The 21,983-nt window shown below is 26.2% G+C and overlaps 1 protein-coding gene across 1 annotated transcript in view; it reads right to left on the bottom strand.

Annotated features, from left to right (window-relative positions):
- Positions 1–21,983, bottom strand: part of LOC107454459 (citron Rho-interacting kinase) — a 52,879-nt gene that overhangs the window by 21,663 nt on the left and 9,233 nt on the right. The window contains 16 exon segments of the mRNA XM_071177723.1: positions 388–528; positions 2,575–2,815; positions 4,544–4,627; positions 5,226–5,335; positions 5,410–5,526; positions 6,608–6,679; positions 10,056–10,109; positions 10,786–11,022; positions 13,113–13,254; positions 14,556–14,653; positions 16,733–16,834; positions 16,975–17,100; positions 18,382–18,597; positions 19,998–20,069; positions 20,245–20,407; positions 21,859–21,983. Coding sequence (XP_071033824.1) covers positions 388–528; positions 2,575–2,815; positions 4,544–4,627; positions 5,226–5,335; positions 5,410–5,526; positions 6,608–6,679; positions 10,056–10,109; positions 10,786–11,022; positions 13,113–13,254; positions 14,556–14,653; positions 16,733–16,834; positions 16,975–17,100; positions 18,382–18,597; positions 19,998–20,069; positions 20,245–20,407; positions 21,859–21,983 — 2,100 coding nt within the window.

The following is a 21,983-nucleotide window of genomic DNA, read 5'->3' on the forward strand; positions in this document are numbered from 1 at the left end:
AAAAAAAAAAAAAAAAAAAAAAAAAAAAAAAAAAAAAAAAAAAAAAAAAAAAAACTAAGAGGTGCGAAAACGAGCATGCGAGATTACGATATATGTTCTCAAAACTCTGATTCTGATTCAACAGCTCACCAATCAAGGCCATTTCAACATAACGAAACGAACATCGTCTTCCACAGCGCGAGTAGACTTCGGAACGTAAGAGAAGAGTCTTATATCGCTATATCGTTTTCTTATATCCGTGCGTGTCTTATATCGCTATATCGTTTCGCGCTCGTTGTCTTGCCGATGTATGTGTTAAATCGATATGTCTCGATACATCGATTTATAGCCCAGTCCTAGTTGTAATAAAAGATTTTGACTATACAAAAAAATTAAAAGAAAACCTACTTTTTCACTTTCTTTTTCATTGTAAAGTTCTTTGATTGATTTCTCAGAGTTTTCACACTTTTTCACAGCTTCTTCAAGGGAAAGTGTTAGTTTTAAATTACTAGATTTTAATGAAGATATTTGAGTGATGTGAGCTGCAGCCTGTTTAAAAAAAAATAGAGAAAAAAACTATTTTGTATAGCATGAAATAAAACTTACATTAAAAACTTAATTTTTAATACAAGCTTAAACTTAAAATTAATGACTAATGATTGATTTTTAACCCCCAAAAAAGTGAGCTTTTTTTTATATTTAATTGAAATACAACTTTAAATTAACTAAGAAATTAAAAAAAAATAAAGAAAAAGTCATTTGATAATACATGTTTTAAAACATACAAATTGATGCAAATTTTGTTATTTAATGGCCTGATTACTTTACTCGGCAGGGGAGGGGAAAAAAAACAAGTAATCTCAAGTCCAATTGCTCAATTAATTAATGGGAAGTTGCAACTAGATCAATTTAAAGTAAAAACAACCTTCCCTTTAAGTTATTCTCAACAAGTGATGAACATTAAATCCCTGCTCCCATGGCAGAATCGTGGCGACATTGTCGCAAAACGTTAGAGTTTTTGCAGAAAAATTTTTCCTTTGGGAAGCAAAACATTTTGGTAATCTTTTCTGGAGAATTTTTTTTATTTAGTTATTTCTATTGATTTCCACATAGTTTTTAAAATCCTATATTTTGAATAATAAATAGGCACATATAGGCACATATACATAGGCGAAATAAATAGGCACATTTAGTAACCCTTTTTCGAAGAGTTGGATGCAGATGATTTTGCCTTCGATCTTTCTTTTTTCTCATTAGTTACTACTATGGACTTCTTTTTTATTTTTTATATGATGATGATTTACAAAATGCGAAAAAGTAAATTATTAGTGTGTTTCCCCCTTACAAAATATGAAAATATCTGCCACAATACTAGAATAAAAAAAATATTACACATTCGATTAAAAAAGCCACATTAGTTTTTTTTTTAAGTTGACGTTTCTATTAATTTAAATTAGTAACATGTATATTAGTTAGTTTTTAAAGTATCTAGCAGAAAGATATTAGTATTAGAAAGGCATGTCGCAGAAAGCTGGCGAAAATTCTACCACAGGGCAGGGGTGATTGTGAGCCAAAATCAAAATTCTGAAAAATTTCTTGAGTTAAAAAAAAGTTTAAATTGAAAAAAATTTAAACAAGGTTTTTTTCCTTTTTCTCAATTTTCTTAGTTTACTTAAAATATATTTAAAATTTTACACATACCTATACCATTTACCCATACCTATGATGACCAGGAGAAGTAATTAAAATCTACAAATATGTCTTTCCTTCGTGAGTTTATGATTATAATAACTATTTACTGATAAAAAATTAATATTAATCCTGAATATAAGCTTATAAAGTATCTGGTTCTCCCTTACAAACAAATAAAATAGACTGTGCTTTTAAGTTCCACCCTTGAAATTTTAATTTCGGGAAACTTCTGTGATCAATGATTTTTTGAAACGTCTGGACCTTCAATCTCCGGAAACTTCCAGATAATTGTTAGCGAAAAATCCGGAAATCGGGATTTTTTCTATAGCACAATCAGCCCTGACAGGGTCACTGCTTAAAATTAAAGATAAAACTGAGATGGAGACGTTAAGAATTATTCAACATTCAAACAAGTGCAGTTTCAACAATTTAAAGCTGGCTTCACTAGCCCTAGTTGCTAGAGAACACTAAAATAGTTTATAGCACATTTGAATGTAGAAAAAAAATAATGCTACTAAATGTGTAAAAATAAATATGACTGATTTAATATTTGTTTATTACTGAATGGTATTTAAAAGATATAGTAAAACAAACAAAAGAAATCTTAAAAAATGATTTCTATATAAAGAAGTAAGGAAAATCAGTAGAATTTTAAATCTTAAAGTATTTATTTCTTATGAAAAATAGCTGATTTTAGTTTTGCTAGCAGATGAGAATAGCTGATTTCAGTTTTGCAAGTTTTAATCAAAAAAGTGTGATTATAGTGTGACTACTAAATGACTACCAATTTAAGAGACTACCAAACCCTATGATTTTTTTTAGTTACAACCTAAATAATAATTTTTAGATTACAAAAAAAAGAGGGGGGGAAAAAGAAGAGAAAATAGTAATTTAAAAACTTACTTCCTCCTTAATTATGCATAGTTGGCCTTCTAAGTCTAATATCTTTTTGGAAAATCTAGCTGTATCGTTACTACGAGAGGAGATATCACTTTGCAAATCAATGGTCTTCTTTTGTAAGTCATCAGCAGATTTTTTATAATGATTTAACTGATCTTGAAGCATCTGCAACTCAGTTTCATGCAGCGAGGCTTGATTTTCTATTTCAACAGAAAGTTCTTGAACACATTTCATCAATCCTTCCCTAAAATTAGAATATATATAGTAAACAATATACAGCAAAAAAAGAACAAAAAAAAACAAGCTGGTTGATTAATAAAAATTTTTAACTTTACTTTGAACAATTTAAATATAAGTAAAAAGTATATATTAGTAATAAAACTATAAAGTTAAAGTGAACTCAATTACAACTTTAAATAAGGACCTTCCAATTTCAAATGAGGTGTCATTCAGAGAAAAGGTCTTGAGAAATATTTTCAGGAGTATACAGAAAAAAATAAAGAAACAACATGCTCCAATACACAGAATATCCAATTTAAAGCTATACTCCACATATAAGGAGCCTGGTATCATTAATTTCATTAAATGACAGATAATAAAATGAACAGGACACGTCACCAGGAAAGGTCAAGATCACATCACTAAAAAATTCTTTAATGCTAAACCGTCAGACGCTTGATTTCTTCGGAATAAACTAAACTTAAGATAGTTATATGGCTTAGTTAAAAAAATCCCAAATTTTTTTATTGTATTAATGCAAATTTATTTTTTTTTAAAAAGAACAAAAACTTTAATTTTATGCTGTTGACAGCCACAGGTATACAGATCGTCTTTGTTAATTAATGATCATAGCAAGACTTTTTTCCGTTAAATGAGAATAAAAATTTTAAAAAAATAAAAAAAAGACACCAAGACAACCATTAACTTATCATACACAAAGAAACATTTTTTTTTCAGGGTTGCCACTCAAATCTGGAAAAAAAATTCCCTGTGTTTTCCCTGTACATATTATACACACTATATTAAGAGGAAACAACAATTACTGTGCTCTTGTGTGAGCTATATTGGGCTAACTATATTTATTAGTTTTAATAGGTGGGAAAACAACTGAACATAGTTAAAAAATGCAATAGTAAGTGAAATAGTTTAGTATAGCTGAAATATCATGGCTAAATATCCCATAAATTACGCTTTGAGTGGGTACCATTTTTTAAAAGACAAAAATAAGAAACAAAATTCCCTGTATTTTCCCAGTTCGTAAAGAATAAATCTAAATTCCCTGCATTTTCCCTCTTATTTTAGGTGATTTTTAAATTATCTGTATTTTCCAGGTTTTCCCTGTTGAGTGGCAACCCTGTTTGCCATTTTTTATTTTTTTACCGACAGAGATAGTCTAGGCCTGAAAGGTTGTAGGGCTAATGCATTTTGTACCAAAACTTCATGTCAGGTTTCAATGCGTAAAATTTGCAAGCATACCCATTCATATATAACTATTTACCATAGATTTTAAACTCATTAATTCATATTTTGTTCCCCATTAAATAATCTCAGTTAATAGAATAATTTCCAAGTACTTTGACAAGTAAAAAAGAATACAATTAACCTTAATAAATATGATTAAAACACAACTAGAGCTACATTGAGGAAGCTATTGCTGCTGATCTAAGATTCATCTTCAGCGATAACAGAAAGACAATATCAGCTAATATGTGCAATATAATTTCCAGCGATTCAAAAAGAACAGATTTTATGGAACTAATCACCACACCTATGCATCATGCATTTTCATCACACAAATGTGTGAGACCACTAATACAATATCAAAAACAAGGCAATCACATCAGACACCCATCCTTTAAGACCAAAGAAAACAGGTAAAAGCAGTGGAAGTATAAAACTTCACCTTTCACATCAACTTCATAGTAGGTCAAAAATTAAGTTAAAAGTATATGAATTAGACATTTAAAACTACCTTTCTTGTTCTTTCCTGTCAAATGATGTTTGAAGCTTTTTCAAGTCATCCTTGTATTTAATGATTTCATTCTGTAAGTTCTCTCTAAATCACAAGAAAAATAAGGATTATAAATTCTGAATGCATAGATGAAAACTCTTTTATATTTACTATGCATTTAAAAAAAAGTCTTAACAGTTGAAAGACTGAATACTTAGAGAAGGGACCAGAATGGCCCTTTTTAAATGCTTTGAGAGTAGAGCTAAAATTGCTAAAAATCTAAAATTGTAAAAAATCAATTATTAAAGGTATTGCAGAAGCTTTAAAATTCCATCAGATTTTTTCTTTCATTTAGATAGTGAAACTTAAGAGTATTAGCAACTTATGAGTCATTTACTATTAAATTTAACACTATCCTTTATAATAATGGTTCAATTAAACAGATTTTAATTCATAATCAATTCAAAATCAAACAAACTTTATCAAAATTTGCAATAACATAAATAAAAATATTCATGGATTTTTAAATAATTTAAACAATTTCAATATAAATAAAAATTGGATTGATTAACAAATATTTAGTTATACAATTTTTCTAAATTAATAAACAGATGTTAATTTTAAAAAAATTACACATAATTTACTTATACCAAAACACTAATAAATTTCAAGCAAGCAATTGTAATTTTCAAATGTCTCTTACTTTTGTTTCATAATTTTGGAAATGCTCACATCTCTAGCTTCAACAAGAGCTTCAAAATTATTCAGGTCATTTTCCATATTCATGCATGCTGTTTTTAAAGTGGAATTAATCTAAAAAGTAATAACTGAAATAAACATACAGACCGAAAAGGAAACTTAAAAATGAATACAAAACAAGTACTTACTTTTTCTAATCTATTACATTCAGACTGTTTTTTAGTTAGATCATTTTTTAAAGATTTCATTTCTTCTGTTAACTGAACTATTTTCTTTGTTTTTTCCTCACATTCTTTGGTTAAATTCTAGAAAGATAAAAATATAGTGGGTTAATTTCAAAAGTATAGGAACTGCTATAATTTTTTTTGCAAATTATAGTTTTGATAAAGATGAAACACAATTGGAAAAAATATCAATATAATCTTTCAAGTATAGTCTTGATTTAATTGCATAAATAGCCTTTTACCCATATTCTTTCAAAAAATCTCTTAAAATTATTTATTTATTTTGTATATATTTAATTGAATATTCGTGCTAAGTTTACTTAAACATTGATTTTTATTAAAATTCCTTTAAGTGATAAAATATTGAGCAATATCTTTCATAACATACTAAAGTATATCTTTTAATACGTATTTTTTTTCAAATTATTCTTTTTTACAGTTCTGTTCTGCATTCTGTTCACCACTACATCAAAGACTTGCATGAAATATTTTGCTTTAGACTCTCCAGCATGCTCTATATGATAGATTATATACACTTGTGTGTCTTTAATGCCTATGATAATCTATATTCTTATATCCCTCAACATATTAATTATGTTTATTATTTTTAATCTTAAAAATACTATAAAAATAGTTCTACATCTGTACATAAGCTCTCAAAAAGAAATTTGCAACCTATACTCCTTCCTTCTTTAAGNGCATGCTCTATATGATAGATTATATACACTTGTGTGTCTTTAATGCCTATGATAATCTATATGCTTATATCCCTCAACATATTAATTATGTTTATTATTTTTAATCTTAAAAATACTATAAAAATAGTTCTACATCTGTACATAAGCTCTCAAAAAGAAATTTGCAACCTATACTCCTTCCTTCTTTAAGGACAAATTATTTTCTTAGCAGTTTATATGCTATTGTTGTAGTTGTATGAAAATACATGAATAAGATTACATTAAACTTATATTCTACAGAAAAATGCTATTTTTAGACATTTTTAAGAAATTTTGTCACACAAGCTAATTGCTCAAGATTTGAGGACATTTTGCAATTTTCCTTTTTGGTTTCCTGCACAATTTTTTATTCAATTTTGGCTAAAAAAAAATTTTTTTTGTGTGTTGTCCCTTTATATAAAGAAAATAAATTTAAAGATACTTACTGAATTCTGTTTAGTGATTTCCTCATATTGACCTTGTGTTTTAGCATATTTTTGTGTTGCATCTTTAGAATCCTACAAAATAAAAAATTGTACAAAGCTTAATTTTATAAAAATAGTCTTAATTTCAAGCCTTATAAAATAACGAACAAATTTTTAAAGAAAATCATTGCTTTTTCGAACAGATTAGAGATAGTAACTAATAAAATGACTAATCCAAAATTCATTTGATACAAATAACATAACACATTCCTTTTTCTTTAACAAATTTAAACTGAGCTGAACTTAAACATTTTACATTAAAATTTAATTTTCACATAAAAATGCACATTATAAGCTTTTAAAATAGATATTCATAAAAAAAAAAAAGGTTTAAGCTACTTAATTAATAAAATTCTTTATTCAAAAATAAATAAAAACAAAATGGGCATTAATAGATAAAATCTGAAAACTTGAGTGGAAAGATTTAAAAATCTGTTGTTTTTTTTAATAAATTTCAAAAGAGAGATTTGTCTATGCTGCTAATGAAACAACTCTAAATGAATTATTATAAATTTTTCAAAATTTTAAAATAGAGAAAGCAGTTCCACACAATATTTTGCAAGCATTTGAGTGGCTTATTAATGCGGAGGTAAAATGCTGAAAACAAAAACTACAAAAGCTCCTAAAATATGAAACAAGGTAGACATGACAATTTAGAAAGAAAGAAAAAAAAAGTGATTGATAAGTAAAGGCGATAGAACCAAAATTTGAATGTATGCTTGCTTTCTTAACAGAGATATCTTAACTAAGTTAAAGATTTAAGTCTTTTGATGCTTTTTTGCCTATAAAAACAAAGCAAGATTCTAAGGACCTCATCCCAAGATTCAAGGTTTTTAAAATATTACAGCACAAAAGTTTTGAATTATATTCTAACAATTACTTTTTGACACAGTCAATTCCTTCATAAATTTGCATGGCCTTTTTTTTTTACAGTGGATGTTACTTTTTACAGTTTTTATGAGGGATTTTCAGAATAATGACACGTGCATGCAAACTATTGAACGACAGTTACAACTGTCAATAAACAAGATTTTAAAATGGTCTGATTTAAATGGATTTACCTTTTCACCTAGTAAAACTTCTTGTATTCATTTCTGTCAAAAACGAGGGATTCATCCTGATCCTGAACTTTACATTAATAATGCTGTAATCCCTGTTGTTCAGGAAGCAAAATTTTTAGGGCTGATCTTAGATACAAAATTAACATTTAAAGCTCACGTCCAAAACTTACGAAAATCCTGTTTTGCAAAATTAAATATCTTAAAAGTGCTGGCTAATACACCATGGGGGGCAGATACTACATCTATGCTCAAAATATATCATTCTTTAATCCGTTCCAAGTTAGATTATGGTGCTATAGTTTATGGATCAGCTAGAAAGTCTGTTTCAAAATATCTAGACACTATTCATCATCAAGGACTCAGGATTGCCACAGGAGCTTTCCGTACATCAACTATCGAAAGTTTATATGCTTTACATAATGAACCTTCTCTCGCTCTGAGACGAAATAGACTCTCTCTTAACTTTTATTTTCACATTAAATGTCACCCTTCTCATCCATTATACTCTCATGTTTTAACACCATCATGTTCTACTCATTTCAACAACAGACCTGCCTTAATTCCTACTTTTGGATTAAGAATGAAAAACCTTTTAACACAATTAGATTTAGATGATTTTAATGTTTTAGAATCAGCTGAGTTAATTCCTGTGTGGAATGAAGTACATGTCAAAACTGTTGACACTTTTAAAAACTTGACTAAGGATAAAACATCTGCGGTGATTTATCAACAGCTATTTTATTCCCATTTATATAATTTTAACGACTTTTATGTGTTATACACAGATGGATCAAAATTCAATAACCATGTTGCTAGTGCGGTTGTGCACAGCGCAGGAGTGCTATCAGAGAAACTACCTTCAAATTTTTCTGTATTTTCCTCGGAATGTTGCGCCATTCTTCTTGCTCTACAATTTCTTTCAAAACAAATGCACAAAAAATGGTTTATCTTTTCTGATTCAAAAAGCTGTATCGATGCTATAAAAAATTTCAGCAGTAAATCTCACTCTACTATACCACATATTTTAAATTTATACATTGAACTCACGAACAATAACTACGAAATAATATTTGGTTGGATTCCTGGACATATGGGCATTAAAGGTAACGAAACAGCAGACTCAATAGCCAAATTGACCCACAATCTTACGAATAAACCACACTGTTTACCTGACATTCGAAATTTAGTTGCAGAATCTTTTACCCAACTCAGACAGGCCAACTGGAATAATGAAATAAACAATAAATTACATGAGATCAAATCAGATATTAACCCATTTGCACCATTGACTAACTACAACAGAAAAACCCAGGTACTTATCAACAGACTACGCATTGGGCACACCAGCTTGACACACAAGTATTTAATTTTAAATGAAGCACCTCCACAATGCAATTTTCGCAAAGAGTCTCTTACAGTAAAACATTTTCTGACCCAGTGTATGAAATTTAAATCTAAAAGACGATAGTACTTTAACTGTGACTTTCCGACTTTATCATTCTTACTTGGAGACACACCTCATCCAAATTTAATACTGTACATAAAACATATCGGGTGTTACAACTTGATTTAGTACTAGTTATAACCTAGTTGACAAATTTTAAATTAGTTGTTTTAATTTTGGACAAATTGCTCATTTTAACCTAATTGTTCTGGTTTTAACAAAGTTACAGTAATTTTAACCTAGATTTAGGCGCGGTATAGCCAAACCATGGCTCTTGCGCCAAAAATTTACATCAATCAATCAATCAGAATAATGATATTTTTTAATACAATAGTAATATCACATGCATATTTTTAATTCAACATTTGTTTGAAATGTTTGATTACAAACCATTCCAGGTGGTTTTTAATTGCATTAAATATTTAGATTAAAAAAGCAAGCTACTCTTTATTATTTTACAATAAGAAGTTAATAATTCTGAAATAAAGAGAAATTTTTTGTTATAATTTTACTTAAGTATGATTTTAACACATTAACAATATTCACTAATCGACACAGTAAACTTATCAAGAGTATTTATCAAATCGATAGTTGACTAATTATCGTCAAAAAAAAATTTTGCAATTTTTTTCCCCTATTTTTAAGCAAACTTTTTAGTCTTGAGAATTTTTTCAACTTTTACCTCAGACTAAAAAAAAGTTATAGTCAAAAATATCAATATTGACTAAAAGGATTTTTAAATGCAAAGAAGTTAGTGACTTTCCTTTTTTATGAAGTAATTGATAAAAAAAATTCAATTTTAGTTTTCCCATTAAATAACCATTACGATGAGATAACTTATAAATAAAGGTATTTATTGTAAATAAAAGCATTCATTATTTTAAAATAAAAGCATTTAACTTACTTCACAGGTATCTCTCAAAGTTCGTAACCTTTCTTCATATTTTGCTTTTTCAATCTGAAATTTTAAAAAAGTAATAATTAAACAATCAAAAAAAGTTTTTTAGGTTTAATAATTTCTGATGATAAATATCTGACAATACAAAAAACTGACAATACAAATAACTCAAGCAATCAAAATTTTTGTAAGATTAATTGAAAGCAATTGGGACATTCACAAATCCATTAATTTTTTTCCTTTATCTACTGATGGTACTTATAAGTACCAATCACTTTAAACTATTTAATTAAAGTGGTACTTTTAAGTACCACTTTAATTAATTAGTTCTAACAAATTAAATTTCGCACCAGGGAGATTTTTTTCTTGTATATTCTTTAATTATCAATATGGCAGCTAAAAAATTATATTTATGAAAAAATTTTCAGTAGTTCATAATGCAATAGATAAAGAGTTAAACTAAAAATTAGACGGTTCAGAAATCAACTAACTGAAAATTGTGCAGATTTGAATAACAAACTTTAGTTTAATAAAGAGAAAATTCTTCTCACACAGAGATTTAATTTATCTATTGCCAATATGTGCATTTTTTTTTTAAACTCTGCTTTGGTTATACTCTTGCATTGTGTTTATTTTCTAGTTTGATACCTTAAAATTCACAAAGTTCATTACAATTTACATTGTTAGTGACATGCTCAGTGCAAAACTCATAATAAACAATAAAAGTTTTTCATACTTCATAACATTTTTCTTTCTCTTGAACTTCTTTTTTCAATTCCATTATTTCATCTTCAAATGCTTTGATTTGGGCTCTTAAGTCTTCCTCAATTTTCAGTTTTTCTAAAATAGCTTCTTCTTTTGTCTTTAACTGTTCGCGCAATTCTCTGTTTCGTTCACGCAAAGTATCTGTCAAATGTTCCTTTCTTGTTGAAGCTCTTAGTTCAAGCTGAGCATCAGTAAGGGCACCCTTTTTCTAAAAAGGTATGTCAACAATTAAAACAACCATTTACACGATTAAAATGAAACAAAACTAAAGCACTTGTTTACTTGCTAATGAATCAATAATGGATGGAGTATAAAGCTTAAAAATATCATTTAATAAGAAAATTTATCGGCAAATTTATTTAACTTAAACTAAGAGAATAATTCAATCAAAAGTTATTGATGAGTCTACTATAATAAACTGTGCTTAATTAAAATAACACATACTAAAATAAATAATGCAGTAAAATAACATTATTTGCTGATTCTTAAATTTTTAAAGTAATGAATGAGATGCACAGAAACTAATTAATGAAAAATAAATAAAGGCAGTTAAATTTTATGTATTATTAATATGTATTTATTTATTTATACATAATTTTATGAAAGAATATGAAAAAATAATTATGTAATTTTCACATAAATGCACTAAATAATGTACTTCGCAAAACACGCTCTTTATGCTTAGATAGTATGAAATAACAATTTTTTCAATGTATATTTGTAATTGAATTGCATTTCTAAAGAATCCATTTTCAGAATTATGACAAGCTTTTAAAAAACAAACACTTCTGATATAATGAGATAGATTTATTTTTGCTTCAAACACTAAAAAATAATTTACTAAATAATTTTCAAACACTAAAAAATAATTTATTTAAAAAATAATTTTCCAACTTTCAGGAGCTTTGTATTTTTAAAGAGAGATAAAAAAAAAAAATTCTGAAAGATGTATCATGGCATTCCAAATTTAAAGAGAATCATAATAAGAGAAAATTTTAAATAAAAATAATTTACAAGGTAAGAAACTGTTTTATTTTTTATTATTCAATTATTTCATTATTCAATAGATTTAAGTACCCCCAAAAAATTTTTTTTCATTAATCATAGAATTTCTGTCTGTGTCATGAATTTAGAGCCATTCCTTTACTAAATTATCACAAATATTTAAAAAAGTGGAAGAGAAAATTACTTATTCATGCTTTGTAGTGGTTCAAAATAAAAATCAGGACAATATTTTACAAAAGAAAAAGCCAGACAATATTTTTCACAAAAAAAAATCAAGACATTTTTTGGAATGGTTTTGTAATCAGTACATATTTTATACATACTAGACTACTTTTAAAAAATGAGAAACAGCTAAAAAAAAAACTAGTGCAATCCACAGCTTTGAAAATTTCATTTCGAACAACACATTTCTTTATTCTACATTTAATACTCAATAGCAATAATTTACATTAAGTTTTCAAACTTCTAACATGACTAATATCATTTATGGAACAATAGGTAAGAAAATATAGCATTTAAAATATGCTCAAATTGTGTAAGATATAATTGAAGTTACAAATTGTATAGATAAAATTAAATTGTATAGGTAAAGATTAATTGTGTAGATAAAATTAAACTACCACACGAAAATGAAAAATATTAATATAAAATAAAAGACTACATAGAGAAATTGACTTCAAAAACTTCAGTTTAATTAAACCTACAACTTTACAAAGATTAATTAAGATCACTTTATAAGCCATAAATTGGAAACATTTAACCTCAGTCTCCATCAATTCATGGACATAGGGTTTTATTTGATTAGTTTATATGCCTTTTGAAAAATGTATAATAGAAATCTTTTAGCAAATTGCTTATTTTTCAATAATGTTATAATATAAAAAAAAGGGAAATAAACAGAGAAAAATAATAAATAAACCAGAAATCACGGATCCGAAGAAAAATCTCATGTGAATAAAAAATAGGAGAAAAAATTCTACTAATTAGAAAAATAAAACAGAACAGAAATGTATATTCATATATGTGGAAATTTACTCCCACACACTTATACATCAACAATATTGGGAATAAAATTTCTAAGGCAAAATAGCTACACTTAAAAAGCCAATTTTAAATGCAGCCATTTAAAATTTGTGTTTTAAATAAAAATGTATCTTCAAAACCCTTTGAAGATACATTTTTACTTAAACTAATAAATAAAATAATTTTCCATAATTTAATATTGGTGTCACAACCACAATCAATGTCACAATCAAGTATTACAAAAAAGAAATTAATGACTTCAAATATTACTTCAGACAATTGTCTTTGCATTTCTGATAATGTATTCTCCTTGTTCTTCAAGTTGTTTTTTAAATCTGATACTTCAGATGTAAGTGATTCAATTTTGGTCTTCAAACAATTATTTTCATGCTTCATGTCAGAAAGTAATAATCTGAAAATTTAAAAGGTCATATATCTTAAAATATTATTTCTGCATTTACTTTCATTACATGAAAGTCATCTAGATTCATCAAGTTTCTCCAAGATTCATAAAAAGAAACAAATCAAGATTACCTAAAGTAATTAAATACAAAAGATACAACATTTCAACATAACTAACATCTCAACATAAGAAAAGGGAACCAAAAGTGTAAGTACCAAACAAGTACAAAAGTAAGTTGGGTACATACCAAAGGTAAGTACCCAATTATGTAATAAGGTTTTGAATACTCTAATATAGAAATTTTTCACATAATTTCAAACTGGGCAAATTTTAATTACAAAATGCAAAGTTTGAATTTGGGTTTTTGAGTAATTACATTTAAAAACTTATTTTTTCACCTGTATCAAATAACTATAATACTTAAGGTCAGTTTCTTAAAAAATTAAGATTGCATCTTGGAATGAGAAAATTTGATCATCAGGTCAAGTGTTAAAATTTTCAGTTTCTTATTTTGAGAAACAGTCATATAGTGATAAAATAGTACAACAATAGTAGTAGAATGAATTTTATAATAATTTTATTGTAATTAGTAAATAATAATTGTAATTATATAAATGCATCTTTTCATTTTGATTCTCGTATGTACTTCTCAGATTATTGCCTTCATTTTTAATAACTCTCATTATTTATTTTTCATTATTTTACAAGTGTGAGTTCTTAAATGCATACAAGTCAAAGAGATCATTGATACTACCAGCCAATAAAAATACCCATTTTAAATTTAACTACAGTATAAGTTATATTTGTCAACAGATTCAGTTACTGTAAAATAATGTTTCATTTAAGGGCTTCTAAAATCATTTCTTTTAATAAGGCATATATTTTAATTATTCATATTTTTCATGTATAGAAATGCAGCTTTTTGAACCATTTTTAAATTAAAGACAAAATATGATTTTTTTTTACTATACTGGCAAATAAGATATCAATTAATTACTTAGTAACTTACTTTTTTTTAAAAATATTTTAAGTTTGTGAGAGATTATAGATACACTACTGACACAATCTAAACTCATCTACTGAAATCCACACTAAAACCGTTTTTTTACTTATTTATTTTTTGTTTATTGATTAATTACAACCTATCTTTTTTAATATTTGAGTTCTTCTTAGTAAAACAATCAAAATAAACTATAAAACTATAAAGTAACAAACTAAATTACTGAAAGTAGAAAATAAATAAATAAAATAGATCAATAAAAATTGTAGTAGCAGATAAATAAAAAATGACAACATTTAATTATACTAACTTATCTTGTCGATCATTCCTGCTAGTACTTTTCCTAACATAATGGCAAGAGATATCAAGGCTCAACTCATTTTCATTTTTCGTACCATTATCAAGAACCTAAAAGTAAAAACTTATTTAAAAAATGGTTCTTATAAGGAAACTATATAGCAAAAATAATAATTTGCAAGCTTTTAAGTACAATTGCATTAATTCAAAAACCAAAAAAAAAATTATACATCAAATTACGCAATTATTATGAAATAGATAAACAATAACAAACTACTATATGCTATAAATATCAATTTATTTAAATGTAAAAACCTAACCCTTCTACTTAGGTCAACTAAGAAAATTTTAATTTCAGTTACTTTTTCTTAAATAATTAAAAAACTTTCTCCCATATAAAACTAAAACTAATTAGTTAAATTTAATTAATGAATTAATATTTGAAAAAACTGCATTGACATCAAGTGTCATCCACTAAAAGTTTTAAAAAAATTTATTTGAACTTGAATAGATGAATAAAAAGTATTTTATTAATGATTGAAAATTTGAACAAGGTATATAAACTAATACTAGGGAAAGAGTGAACTAATACTAGGAATTGAAAAAAAAAAGGGTGCGGTTTCAGACAACTATAAAAGTATAAATTTGGTGACGTGGACCACACGTGTTGACAATGTTCTTTATTGAATTTATCTGACACAGCGAGTATAAAATAATTAAATATTTAAATGGGCGCAATAAACTATTTTTCTTTGTATAAATAGTGCTATAAGTTAGAAATTATCATTGAAGTTATTTTTAAAATACGTGAAAAGCAGAATGGCTTATAGTAAAATTTAAAACAATGACTATCGCTTAACCAATCAGAAAATTCCATTTCGTTTTTTGCTCATTCCTATTTAATTAATGAATTAATATTGAAAAAACTGTATTAACATCAAGTGTATTAACTACAAGTTCAAAAAAATGTATTTGAAGAATACATTTTTTTGATGGATAAAAAGAGATGAATAAAAAGAATTTTATTATCGATTGAAAATATGAACAAGATATAGGGAGAATGTGAACTAACAGTAGGAATTGAAAAAAACACTTATCTAATAAAACAGCACAATTTAAATAGAATTTTGCACTTAAGGTTTTAAGCAATAAAATGAAGGTTTATCTATACCACATAAGAATATTCTATTCCTAGTTTTGTTACAATGTTAAGTTCAAGGAAAGTGTATTATTTAATAATAATCTAATTATCTGTAACAAGCAATCTGCAATACACAATTTAAGAAAAAATATAAATTAAAAGACTAAAATAATGTGTTTAAAGCCAGATAGAAATATCAAATAATTTATTATAAATTAATAAAATTCAAGAAAATGTTAAGTAACAAAAGTAAAATTATTATAATGGTAATAAATGCTAAATGTGCACATATACCAGAACATTCAATTTTTTTTTTATTAAAACATCTGGTAAAAACCTATTCAACCTATTGCTATTCCCTAATAAAGATTTCCACAGCTTCTGGATAAAGAATACTAATTAAGTTTTGATGCCTAATGCATAACTGTTAACATGAAAAATAAAAACAAATCAGCAGATTTCATGAAAAAGTATTAAATAATATACTAAATATTTTAGACAAAAGGAATTCATGGAATCATTATAGTCAATGAAATACAAAACTGCATGACACTACTACCTATAAATTTAAATAGACTGCAATATTTTCCGTTTATGATTTAACTAGATAATAACACGTTTTTGTAGTTTTTATTTCACTTTTGATTTTACAAATTTGCACTTTTTCTTTTTAGACCCACATTTAATTCGTTATAGATTAATTAAATTATTTAAAAACAGAAAGCTGCAAACTATAAAAAAACTGAATATTTAAGATTATTGAAAGAAAGCTCCAAATTGATTACAATACATGATTATATACTTCATTATTTAACAGTAATACTCAAGCAAGAAATAAAATATAAAAAAATGCTTTTGACAGAGATTTTTTTCAGAAACTTTTCCAATTTTAGGGATTTTTCTAAAATGGAAAACAAGTAGAATTTTTGAGAAGAGAAAATGGCAAAATTCAATCTAGGTTAGCAGCTACGCAAAAGTAAGTTATTATTTAAATTTTTTATTTTGACTTATATAATAAATAACGTAAGCAGAATTAATATTTTTATTACCTGCTGTTTTCTCAAAGAAGATATCTCCTCTTCAAGATTCTTGATTTTATCCTCCATATTACTTAGATTTTTCTGCAGCTTATCAAGTTCTGTTTCAGAATTCTATTAATAAATATATTAAAAAATAAACGATAGTAAATACATATATGTAGTCAATATGAATTACATTTAGAATTTTACCTCTTACTAAAATCACAGAAAAGCTCTAAAAATTCAACAGAAAATCAACAACAAAAAATTACCTGTAATTTTGATTGTAAACTTATACATAATTCTTGCTCATTAAAGAGCTTCTGTTCCAGATCTGTAATCTCACTATCCTTTGAAGAAATGCTTTCCTCTGCTTCCTTTGATGATACTGTAGTATACTTAAAAAAAAATTATGAGACTTAGACAGCAAAAAAATTTCCCTGGTAAAATAATACCGAATGGTAACTAAAATTTGCATTTCAAGAAAATAAATACTCTTACCATTTAATTTGAAATAAAAATACTATGGATGTAAATAAATAACTTTATTAAAGAAAGCTAAATGAAAGAAAATTAATGACATTACTGTGAATTCACTAACAGACATAAAAAATATAGACTCAAAAAACTTCCTAAAACCATCTTCGTGCATTAAAAAAAAATATTTAAATGAATAAAAAAGGCATATCTTTGAACCGAAAATTTTACATACCTTCCTCTATGAGATTTTCAATTAAACTAATAAAATAACATATTTCTTCTTGACATTGTAAAAATGTCAACTGAGACAGAATAAAGAAAGCCACAATATCTATCAATGCTTAGTGTGGACTGTCATTGATAAAAAAATTTAATCGTAGATTATTTTCATATCGTATATTCATATTATCATATCTATTTTATTAGAATCACATTTATTTTATACCTACTAAGATTGTTTTTAGTGATCTGAAGAAGTGAGTATTTTTATAGACTATATTTGAACTATAGGTAGAAAAAAAATAGTCTTTAGAGCTAAAAAAGCAATTATTTTGATGTTAAGTATGAAAATTTTTATATGGTTTTAAAAAAAGATTCACCCAGTTTGCATATAGACATACTAGTTTTTCAGAATAAATGTCTATGAATTTTATTTTAACACTTTGAAAAGATAAAGATTTAAAAGAAAAAATGATTTTAAAAAATAAGAAAAAAATAACAACAACAACAAAAATATTTAAATCTTAGATTAGCAATATTATAATATGAACTAAATATCGAGAGGAAAGGTAGGATGAAATTTAGGAATGAATTTTTTAAATTAAGTACGAAAAATTTAAGCAAACCTTTGCAAACTTGATGATTTTTTTAAGTCTCAGATTTATATATCATACAAAATGTGCAGTTATAACTGGATCTTTGTGTGTCTAAACTAACTAAAACAGTAATAAAAAAAATATGTATTGTAAAATAAGGTCATCACAAAAATATACAAAATATAATAAAAAGTAAAAAATTATTTTTAGCACAAAAGACAAATTGACCTTGAAATTTACTTTCATCTACAAAGCTCTTTCACCTCTAAAAAGAAGCCCCACACTCGAATATTTAAAGGATTGGTTAAGGGAATTAATTTAAGTGATGCGCGAATTAAACAAATAGAAAACTTACAGTGCGAGATAAACAAATAGAAAACTCACACTTTCATTCTCGGTATATGAAGTATTGACACTTCTACTTTCAACACTTAATTGTGCTGTTTTATTATTCAGCTCAGAAATTGTGTTTTGCAATGACAAAATTTCAGCATCTGCATCATGCTTTGATTTGATTGCAGCTTCCAGTTCTCGCTCTAGTTGAATATTTTTTCTTTCCAATTTTCTTACAAGTTTCTTTTCAACAATAGGAGATTGTACCTTAAATGGCAAATTAAAAATTAAATTGTAGTATTACCAACAGTTGCATGCAAAAATAATAACTAAGCATAATAATTACAAGTTAACTCAAAATAATTACAAGAACACACTTAAATGGGATCCGTCATTTTTTAATTTTGAAATCTTAATCAAATTTGAAATGTTAAAAAAATATCTTAAGAGTTTTACACAATAAATAACAAAAATAATTCACTCAAAAAATTTCCCAACTAATCTTAGAACAACTAAAAATAATTATGATGTCTTTTAATTCAAAAATAGAGTAATTTGTCGAAATAGAAAAATAATATCAAAAGGACAATGCAAGTTTACCGAAAATAACTTATTCTACCCAAAATTGTAATATTTCGAGAAAACTCTATAAAATAAATTTGTTATAAATGAACAGAATAAATAAATTTAAAGAGAAAAAAAATCAATAAAATTTCAGTTTCTCAAAATTTCTAATTCAGTTATTTATTATTATGTTATTTACTATTCCAGCCTCAGATCTATGGGTACTAGTCTGGGAAATAAAGACAGCCTGTATCAGGTGCTGACCATATTGCCTCAATCATGCCATAAGTCACGAAACTATGGAGCCTTGACCACCAGGATCCCCCTGGCCCACCAAGGGCTGTTGAGGGAATGCTGCATTTTTTATTATTATATTATATTAATATAAATTACATTCTTTAAAAATCATGAATCCACAACAAAGAGCAACTTGCTGGTGAGAGTAAAAGAATAGACTGTTCCTTTGAATCCATAGGGTCAAGCAATAGAATGTTTAACTACTGGAATGACAAGAAAATCAGAATTGCTGCTTACAACCAGTATGTTCACTTCCAGGTAAGGTGAATTCATAATCTACTTGTTTAAGGTAGTTACTGAGTTAGAAAGTATATTCAGATTAAACAGTGAAAAACTACATGCGCTTTCTTTTTAATTTTAACATAAGATTTCAAAAAACTTATTTTCCAGCATGCATATATGGGTCATTCTCACGAAAACTGTCATTTTTCAGTTCATAAAATCCCAAAAAATTAAAGTGAATAAAAAGCTCTGAAACTTTTTATATTAATAGAAATATGTANATATACACATTAGTCTTCAAAGCATACTTTATTAATCTGATTCTCATGTTGCTCAAATTTTAAAAAGATGTACAAATTTTTGTAGCATTATGTATATTTCAACTTCATAAATCGAAAAATAATAGGAAAATTTTTTCTTAAAAACTGAAATCCTAATTAATCTGCCAGATAACTTGATTGGCATCCTAATGCATATCATACAATCAAATTTAGAATACACAATATTAAATAACAAAAATATTAAAAATGAAATAACTCATTAATATCAAACAAAAAACAATATTTAGAAGAAAAATTACTAACTTTCAAGCTTTCACTCGTATTGGAATTGTTCATGCTGAGACTTAACTCAGAAGCCAATAAATCTTGTTGATTCTAAACGAAGAAAAGAAATGATTATACTAAAAATTATAGAAACTTTCATGCAAACAATTACATAATCGTCAACTCATATTTGCATGATGTATACCAAGGAATGATCAATTATGAGTGAATAATAATAATATAGAGTCTAAAGCTCTACTAGAAGATAAAAAGAAAAACTATTTACCTCAGATAGTTTTTTCTGACATTCTAATAACATATGCTTGGTATCATAAAGCTCTGACAGAAGATCCGCTTTTTCCTTTATTAAGTCATCGATTTTACGATTAGCTTCATCTAAATTATCCTCTAAATTTAAAATTTCCCTTTCTCCTTGGTGGTACTCAACACTGAAATGTTTACAGAACTTTAAAATATTAATGAGAAAAAGGAACAAAACATACACAACAGTTTATTTCTAATTCGTAAAAGCTGTCAATGCAAGAAAAGAAAGTTTTAATAAGCAAAGTAATTAGGAACTTAGTTTCCAAATATATTCTATTGTGTAACATAGTCTATTATTACAGCCTTTTTTTTCATGCTTGATTTAAAAGAGAGAGAGAGAAAACATAAATTACAGAATGAAAAGGGAAGAAAAATTTTAAAATAAAAAACATAATAAAAATAAAACAAAAATATCAATAAAAATCCAGGGGGGGGATATAATCCCTTTATCAGCTCACAATACATATATATTGATTTTTCTTAATCAATTGAAAACAATGAAAATGAATGAGCACAGTACAAGATCCAGTGAATGAATATTAAAACCTAAGATTTAACAGAAAACCTCTCTAAGTATTTTCAGGATATTGTAAAAAAATAAATAAATAATTTCAAAATGTTGCAGCTGTTTTTTTGTTTATAGTTGTAAAATTCATCAAAATTCTATATTTTTTGCAATAATGAGTTGAAACTATGAATTGAAATTTTACATGCTTATTGTATAACAAAGCAAAACTGTGTGTCTTTATATCTACATCTTGATTTATATCCTTATTTGTTAAAAAAATTTTATTATCAAATGAACGAACATCCCCACCTTGGAGTCTAGAGTTGCCTGCTGCTATTGTAAGGAATTGCATTCCAAACAGGAGAGATTTTGATGTTTCTCTTGCTAATGTGAGAAGGAAAAAAAACCTATCCTCAACCTGCTCTGAACAAATGGCGAGCAGAGTTCATTTGATAGAAAAAATAGTACTTAAAAATATTAAATAAAACTTGGAAACAATGATTCACCTCATATATTAATGAAAATTTTAAATTTTAATCATTTATACAAATAACTGACCCTGGAAATTGGAAAATTATTTACAATTTTGAAACCATTTTTCTCTTTAATTGTTACATTTTTAATATTGAGAAAATTTAAACAAAACCTAAATTTAAATATTTGTTCAAAACTCTGCATATTGTTTCACTGCTTGTTCAGAGTTTGTTTGAGAGAGTTAATCAACACTGTAAGCTAAAAAGTTAATACTAGTAATACAAAAAATTTACTTATTTATTTATAAAAATTTTCATATGATTTACATAAATTAATAACATCAAAGTATGTTATTTTAGAAAAAAATAAACTTGAAAGTAAATAAATGATTAAAAATAAAATATTTTACTTTTAAATAATATTACAACACAAAATGATTTTAAACCAAAAAAAATCAGTTGATTGTGCTCAAGTACTTATTACTTTTAAAGATAACTATTTCTCAACTTTACTTTTTAATATAGAATAAAAATCGCAATAGTTAACGTACTGTGGGGGGGGACAAACCAAAACACCATTATTTATTAAAATTACCTTTTTGATTTTAAAAGAAGAGCATCCTGCTTTTGCTTCTGTTTCATTAATCTTACAAGCTGGGTTGCTTTTTTCTCTGTTATTGTTCTATGATCACGCTCATAACAAAGAAGCTCTTTCATTTG

The sequence above is a fragment of the Parasteatoda tepidariorum genome, chromosome 2 (assembly GCF_043381705.1).
Source record: "Parasteatoda tepidariorum isolate YZ-2023 chromosome 2, CAS_Ptep_4.0, whole genome shotgun sequence".
NCBI lineage: Eukaryota > Metazoa > Arthropoda > Arachnida > Araneae > Theridiidae > Parasteatoda > Parasteatoda tepidariorum.